This window comes from Sciurus carolinensis, chromosome 5 (assembly GCF_902686445.1).
Source record: "Sciurus carolinensis chromosome 5, mSciCar1.2, whole genome shotgun sequence".
NCBI lineage: Eukaryota > Metazoa > Chordata > Mammalia > Rodentia > Sciuridae > Sciurus > Sciurus carolinensis.
In genome coordinates this window covers 82674140-82682222 of record NC_062217.1, presented here as the reverse complement: position 1 = coordinate 82682222, position 8083 = coordinate 82674140, and the positions used below count along the sequence as shown (strand labels likewise).

At 40.3% G+C, this 8083-nt stretch overlaps 1 protein-coding gene across 8 annotated transcripts in view; it reads right to left on the bottom strand.

The window, feature by feature from the left end:
- Positions 1-107: 107 nt before the first annotated feature.
- The window catches only part of Spata13 (spermatogenesis associated 13), a 322568-nt gene continuing 314592 nt past the window's right edge, over positions 108-8083 (bottom strand). For all 8 annotated transcript variants that reach the window (XM_047552797.1, XM_047552802.1, XM_047552801.1 and 5 more), the window contains 2 exons: positions 7814-7888; positions 108-3880 (listed from right to left, as the gene is read on the bottom strand). In XM_047552797.1, coding sequence (XP_047408753.1) covers positions 3705-3880; positions 7814-7888 — 251 coding nt within the window. In that variant the 3' untranslated portion in view covers positions 108-3704. The remainder of the gene's footprint in view (positions 3881-7813; positions 7889-8083) is intronic.

Here is an 8083-nt window from a genome sequence, read left to right as displayed (position 1 = left end):
ATACACAATGGGTTTATTATGTACAAAAAAACTAATTATTAAATTACAGAGTTGGTTCAAAGTATTTTCTAAATACAAATGTCAATGCCAATGAGGTAACTAAAGGCAATAATAAAAGTATGTTGTTGTCAGGTAAATTTACATAAAACACTTAAGCTTCTGGGTTTTTTTTTTTTTTTTATCTCCTTCCAAGACCAGCTAGAATTTTCCACTTACTATTTTCCAAAATCTTTGAACTCCATTTGCATTAATTACATCTTGAAAACAAACAAGATAAACGAGAATAGTATGTAGGTGAAGCATGCTACAGGGAAAACTTTGCTGAAAGTTTAACATAGAAGTTATGTCCAACATCCCTGGCCTGTAAGCCATTGAAAGGACATTTTATTCACACTTGTTGGCACTGTCCTTTTAAGAACACTTCACAGTTCTCTTCTCCTTCATGTAAGAATAATGCAGTAACACTCTCCCAGCTCTGGAAAATCAGACTAGGAAAAGTAGACTGATTTGTATTCAGGAATATCAGTGATTCAGGAATGCAGAGATTTCTGCTTGGCCAGATGCTGGACCACCTGGCTTTTACAAAAGATTCCAATTGTGAAGCAAATTTTGAAGTAAAACACTTTTGCTATGTGTTTGGACAAGCGCATCATAAGATGTAGTATTAGTCCTCAACTAGATTAGATGGCACAATATTTAGAAATGGCACTGATGGTGGTGATGTGTTTATTACAGAATCAGATCTACCAGCGGGGAGACAAAAACCAGACTTACTGAAAACAAACCATGTAGACAGTATCCTGTGAAAGTGCTAGCAAACTGCTTGTCACCCTCTTCCTAGTTAGCAGGCCAAAGACAATGCATGTTCCTTCTCTAGGACTTTTCAAATATTGTTTGTGATGGCTTATAATTCACTACAGGGTTCTCGTACATTTAGGTATGATCAAAATTGAGAAAGCTGCTCTTGACCCAAGGCCATTTCAACTGTCTTTCACAGAATTAGCAAATTCTGAAACACTAAAGACAGAACAAATGAAAATCATCAAAATGGTGTCAACCAGCAAAGTTATCTAAGCCTGACTTTTCTCTTTTAAAAAAAGTTTAGATTTATTTATTTTATTCTAAATTTTTAAAAATTTATTTTTTAAACTGGTACATAAAATCATAAAAATCATACATATTTATAAGGTCAAAAAATTAAAAGGCCCACTCAGGGTTGCGGGGGAGGATAAAGAGAGAGATTGGGCAGAGGGGGCAGGGTCCCCAGTAAAATTCACACAGGCAGAGGTTTTTTGTTGTTTCTTTTTCTCTCTCTCCAGGTATACATGACTTAAATCACGAAGGAAGTATGGCAAGCTAAAAATGAGAATACCTGAGGCATTCTGTTCTTTGCAGAACCCAGGTATTTAGTAAGAAAACTCAAGCTACACAGATTTTCAAGAAGTCAAAGGATGTTCTAGACTTAAAAAAAAAACAAAAACATGTTAGCAGTTTTCAAAATCACTTCAGAATCCAAGTAGAATCCACCTGGACAGGTATTTGATCAAGTGACTCTCGTGCTGCATAAAACTGACGGGGACAATCCCCGGTCTTGAATTGACCTTGACTTAATAAAAACATGTCCTGGTGTTCATGATTCTCTGTTAGGGAGTCTGTGGAGGTAGATGGGAACTGGAAGTGAGGACTCAGCTGGGAAACAAATTAGGAATGGTCACAAAACATTAAAGCCTTTCCTCATTGCCTATTGGTCAATACTAGCAAATGCAAGTCCTCTGACTCTTCACTTGAATGAATCCTCACTGAAAATGTAACATAAGCAAGTGATTTTACTTCCTTAAAGTAATTCTTTTATATTACATTAAAAACAACAAAAACCTGTTCAAAATTGCTGTACATACAAATAGCTCTACTTAGCACAGAAAAGTCATTTTCAAAATATATCATTACATTTTGTTAGTAAAAATGTTAGTTATATAAATGCAACTGAGTTTTAGACAACTATTCAAGGGGACGGACACACATACACACACACACACACACACACACACACACACACACACACAACCAATGCATGAAGCCATAGCACCTCTTCTGTCAAGGGACCTGTGGTAAAAAAGAAGCAACCCGGGGGCTGTCAGTCACAGGGCAAGGCAAACGTCCAGCAAGCTGATGTAAGCCTGCTTTTGAATAGTCACATTATGCCCTAAGGGCCTAGCAGAGAGGTCCAGAGTTGTGTTTTCTTGATGCACGAATAACTGCAGATGGCAAGGTGGCGGACAACTATATCCTTGGAGTTGACCCATTGGCCTTTAACATTGTAGACCTGTTTATTCTCAAGCATGGGTCTGTGGGGGAAGAAACTTTGCAAGAACAGCATACAAAAAATGAGCTTCTCAAACAAAAATCCACAAACTATGTGACACAATATTCCCTAGTTAGCACACTCAGTGCAGAGCCTGTCTTCTCCAGACACATTGAAAAGTTATTTTCATCACACTTTTCAGAATAGGTAAAGAAATGGAGATTATTATCTGCAGGTATCAGCCTGTGTGGCCTCCATTGAAAAGAGACTGTTATCTCTGAGCCTAGATATTTTGTTAAGGTTTCTTTTACAGGTGGTAAATCTTCAAGAACCTGTTGGCATGCCACAGTCATGCACTACTGTTTTGGGTTTATATAACAAAGGCAGCTTTAAACCCCCAAGAAGCAGAATTACTCTGCCCTTTGTTTTCTTCATGGGCTGAGTTGCAATTTTACTGGTGAAGACATTATAAACAACTGTTGGAAGAAGAGCAGGAGGCTTTTAAGAATGCCTTCCAACTGGTGCATTCTCATGTTATAAAAAATTAAAGTAAATGAGCTTTTATATCACAAACAGTTGTTTGAATGCAGTTTCTTAGATTAGGATGCATGAGCGAAATGTGATTTCTGCTCAAGGAGTTACACAAGGCACACAGGCAGGTGAGGATCCAACTTGCCAAGGACAAACTGGCTGGCAGTGGCATTTCTCCCTGGCCTTGAAAGTAGCATGACCTGGAGATGCCTCAGTTTCTCCGCATCTCAGGCTGTTGCTGCCAGGAGATGGATGTAATCTCCCTGACTAGCTTGAAGAAGAGGCACCTTGCAAGATGAAGCTTGCATTTGGCAAATGCGTGGACACAGATGACACCAGGGAACACCATGGTCATCTCCAAGCAGCTGTAGATCCCCTACTACCAGAGGGAGTAAGAGCTCCCCTTCTAAGTGCGACCAGACATATGGTAGGGAGAGGCAGCATCATACTTATCCCCCTCCCTCATCGATTTCCTTCGAAACCAAATGCAGAAGCAATCCTCATTTCCTTAGCACTGAAAAGCTCTCGGTGGTCTGGAAATGCAGCAAGGGTGTCCCCATCACTAGCAGGGCATGTGGGGCCACTGCCACAGCATTCCTGTAGAACTGGACACTGGTTCCCAGCCACCTCAGAGTGCTCTTTGGAGCTTCTTGTGCAGGATAGAGCTATGTGTCATAATCTTCTTCTCCCTTCCGCCAAGGCAGCAGGGTCTCTGAAGAATGAAGGTGAGTTCAACTTCTTTCTCTCCTTCATTGAGTCCCCAAAGAAGTTTTCAGCACTGGGACTAAGAAATTTTCCCTGGGTTTCACACAGAAGGAACAAACTCGGTTCTCTTCTTCACAGTCCGTCAGGGGAAGCGTGGGCCTGCTGCTCACTTCCTGAAAGGGGTGAGTTTATGGAAGGTGTGCCAGAAGAGGGAAGGTTTCCTCTTGGGTTCTGCCAGGGCGAACACCTGTTGCTGGGGGATGCTGGTGGGCACGGTGATGTGGCGCTGGTGAAGGGGATGCAGGCTCTGGTGCGGCGGGGCAACGGGGCATCCGCTGTAGCCTAACTCAGAGGGGAGGAAGACAGGACATGGACTGAGGGTCACTCAAGAGAACCACAGGAAAAAGAAAAGTGTCAAGACTCAAAGATCTTAGCTAATTCTTAATTCACAGGATCCAAAAGAACCAAAAGAATACTGAATAGCTATCTTAAGAAATGGTACATTCAGATACCATGTTGGAAGCCTGGCATAGATTATCTCATTGAATCCACCTAACACTGTTCAGGGAAGGAAACTGAAACCCAGAGAAGTGATGTGGTCACACAGCAATAAGTGGAAGAATTAGGACTGGGCTGTCAGTTGGGTTGAGAAGCAAAAATGTGCTTTAAATGAAAACCTGGAGCTCATCCTGCCCCAGCTCAAAGCCTACTCTATCACTGACTAGCTGCAGTTATTTGTAGGTGTATTTGTTCTCTGCGCCTAAATTCCCTAATCTCTAAAATGGGGACCAGGTTGTTATAAGAATAAAATGAATCAGTATAGGTAAAATGCGTCAAAGAGTGCCCCACTGGGATACCAAGTCACTTGAATCCTGCTTCCTCAGGCAGGCATTTTATATCTGTAGAGGTCATTAAAAAGGCTTATTAAGGGGCTGGGGAGATAGCTCAGTTGGTAGAGTGCTTGCCTTGTAAGCACAAGGCCCTGGGTTCAATCCCCAGCACCCAAAAAAAAAAAAAAAAAAGGCTTATTAAAATTATCTAAAAGATCATAAGGAAACTGTGTAAGTCAACATGATATGATGAAAGAGAGGGCTTCAGAAGCTGACTGATGTGGTTGAGAATCCACTTCTGCCCCAACTTGTCACAGGGTTTTCGTTACCTTAACACGGAGATGGAGAGGCAAAGATGGGGAGGATGAGAGAAGTCCCCATGTAAAGTACCCAATATGGTATTCACCCCAAAAATATTAGTGCTCCTTCCAGTCCTTAGAAGCCTAATTGCCGAGTGAGTGACCTGTAGAACATCCTAACCAACTGATATTTTCTAGTCACCTGCCATTAAAAGGAGCCATACAAAAAGATAAAATGGATTTTCTGCATTGAAGATACTCATTGGGGGAAAAAAATGTACATTGGCACAGAGAAAGTAGGGCAACACTGTCATTCTGGTAATCTCAGTCATTAGTTGAGGGTCTATCAGAGTGCTAGGTTTAACTAAGATCTTGTGTTTTGTCTTCTCAAGTAGAAAACTACTGAATGGGCTGGGCATGGTGGGATACATCTGTAATCCCAGTGGCTCAGGAGGTTGAGGAAGGAGGATTGCAAGTTTGAGGCTAGCCTCAGCAACTGAGCAAGGACCTAAACAACTTGGTAAGACCCTATCTCAAAACATAAAAAGGGGGGGGGGCTGGTTAGGAATATAGCTCAATGGCAAAGCACCCTGGGTTAAATCTTCAGTACTTAAAAATAAATAAATAAATAAATAAATAAATAAATAAAAATATTGGCTTAGATCATCTGCATTATGGAACCCATCTGTGTGTGTGCACCAGGACTCTGGTGTGGATGTTCTCATGTCCCTGCCAGACAATTCTAATGTGCATTACACGAAGGGGCTCACTCTGAATAAGCTCCACTTATTTTTGTTTAACTCACTGATGCTCTGAATGTACAGATTTCTTCCTTATTCCCCAAAGAGGAAAGAGTCTCTTGTGACCTGGTAGGTAACAGCATCATTCCCTCAGGGGTCTGCAGCTCAGAGACATTTGCTGCACTCACATTCAAAATCAAATGCAGCCAAGCACAGTGGAGCACACCCAGCCACATAGAGGCTGAGCGAAGAGGATTACAGGTTCAATGCCAGCCTCAGTAACTTGGCAAGGCCCTGAGCAACTTAGTGAGACCCTGTCTCAGAATAAAAAATTAAAAGGGCTAGGGATGCAACATTTCTAGCAATTAGAGAAATGCAAATTAAAACTACACTGAGATTCCATCTCTCTCCAATCAGAATGGCAATTATCAAGAATATAAGTAACAAATGTTGGTGAGGATGGGGAGAAAAGGAAGGGCACATCCATACATTGCTGGTGGGACTGCAAATTGGTGCAACTACTCTGGAAAGCAGTATGAAGGTTCCTCAAAAAACTAGGAATGAAGCCACCATTTGACCCAATTATCCCATTCCTTGGTATATATCCAAAGGACTTCAAATCAGCATACTACAGTGATAGAGCAACATCAATAGCAGTTCAATTTATAGCAGTTCAATTCACAATAGCTAAGCTATGGAACCAACCTAGATGCCTATCAACAAATGAATGGATAAAGAAAATGTGGTATATATACACATTATTATTCAGTAATAAAGAAGTATGACTTTATGACATTTGCCAGTATATGGATGAAACTGGAGACTACCATGTTAAGTGAAATACACCAATCCCAAAAACCAAAGTTCGAACAAATATTCTCTCTGATATGTGAATGCTAACCTGCAACAAATGGGGTGTGGGGGAATAGAAGTTCACTGGATTAGACAAAGAGGAATGAACAGAAGGGAGCGGGGATAGGAATAGGAAAAACAGTGGAAAGAATTGGACATAACTTTCATATGTTCATATATGAATACACCACAGTGAATCTCAACATCATGTACATCTATAAGACTGGGATCCTAATTAGAATAAGATATATTCATGTTTGTATAAATAAATCAAAATAGATTCTACTGTCATATGTAATTAAAAAGAACAAATAAAAAAATTTTAAAAAGGCTGCACCAATTTGCAACAACACCAGCAATGTTTGAGTGTGCCTTTTTCCCCACATCCTCACTAACACCTATTGTTGCTTATATTCTTGCTAACAGCCATTCTGTTTGGAGTTAGATGAAATCTTAGGGTGGTTTTGATTTGCATTTCTCTAACTAGAGATGTTGAACACTTTTTCATATATTTGTTGATCACCTGCATATCTACTTCTATCTCTGCCTAGTTCCTTAGCCCATTTATTGATTGGGTTGTTTGTATTTTTGATGTAAAGTTTTTTAAGTTCTTTATAAATTTTGGAGATTAGTGCTCTATCTGAAGTGTGTGTAGAAAAGATTTTCTCTCACTCTGTAGGCTCTCCTTTAAGATTCCTCAGAAAACTTGGAATGGACCCACCATTTGACCCTGCTGTCCCACTCCTCATTTTATATCCAAAGGACTTAAAATCAGCATACTATGGTGATGCAGTCACATCAATGTTCATAGCTGCTCAATTCACAATAGCTAGATTGTGGAACCAATCTAGATACCCTTAAATTGATGAATGGATAAAGAAATTGTAGTATATATACAAAATGGAATATTACTCAGCCATAAAGAAAATTATAATTATGGCATTTGCTGGTAAATGGATGGAGTTGGAGAATATGGTGCTAAAGCAAAATAAGCCAGCCAATTCTAAAAAACCAAAGGCCAAATGTTTTCTCTGATCAATGGATGATGATACATAACGGGGGTGGTGGTGGGGTGGGGGAGAGAATGGAGGAACTTTGGATTGTGTAGAGGGAAATGGGGCAGGAAGGGGTGGGGGAAGGAAAGATAGTAGACTGAGACAGATATAATTACCCTATGTACATGTCTGATTACATGAATGGTGTGAATCTATATTGTGTACAACCATAGAAATGAAAAGTTGTATCCCATTTGTGTACAATGAATCAAAATGCAGTCTTTAAAAATAAAAAAAAAAAAAGAGGCTGGGATGTGGCTCAGTGGTAAAGCACCTCCAGGTTCAGACCCTAGTACAAACAACGACAAAGCAAACCAAAAAAAAAAAAAAAAAGAAAACCCAAACAACACAAAAACACAAACCAAGTACAGACCATCTCCAAGTGACCACTAATTACTTTGGGTCTGTCGTTTTGACAGAAGGTCATAGCTGTCCCCGACCCCACCCTCATTCTGATACTGATGCTTGTTAAGGGGATCAACACTTCTTCAAGCCTTACCTTTTGACTTTCCATGTCCTGCCTTTTGAGCATTTAACATAGCGAGTTTTTTCTGATTTTCTGAAATTTCCATTCCTGGATTAAGAAACAAATATGATCTATATTCAGAACCTGTGATGATGTTTCAGAACAACACCTGCACCACAATCTAAAGGAAAGTTGAGAGTAGAAAGACTGTCTTGGGGTGGCCTCCTAATTACCTCCAAACCCAGACGTCACCAAGAGTGAAATGGGGTGCTGTGAATAACCACACACGTCTGGGTAGAGCCA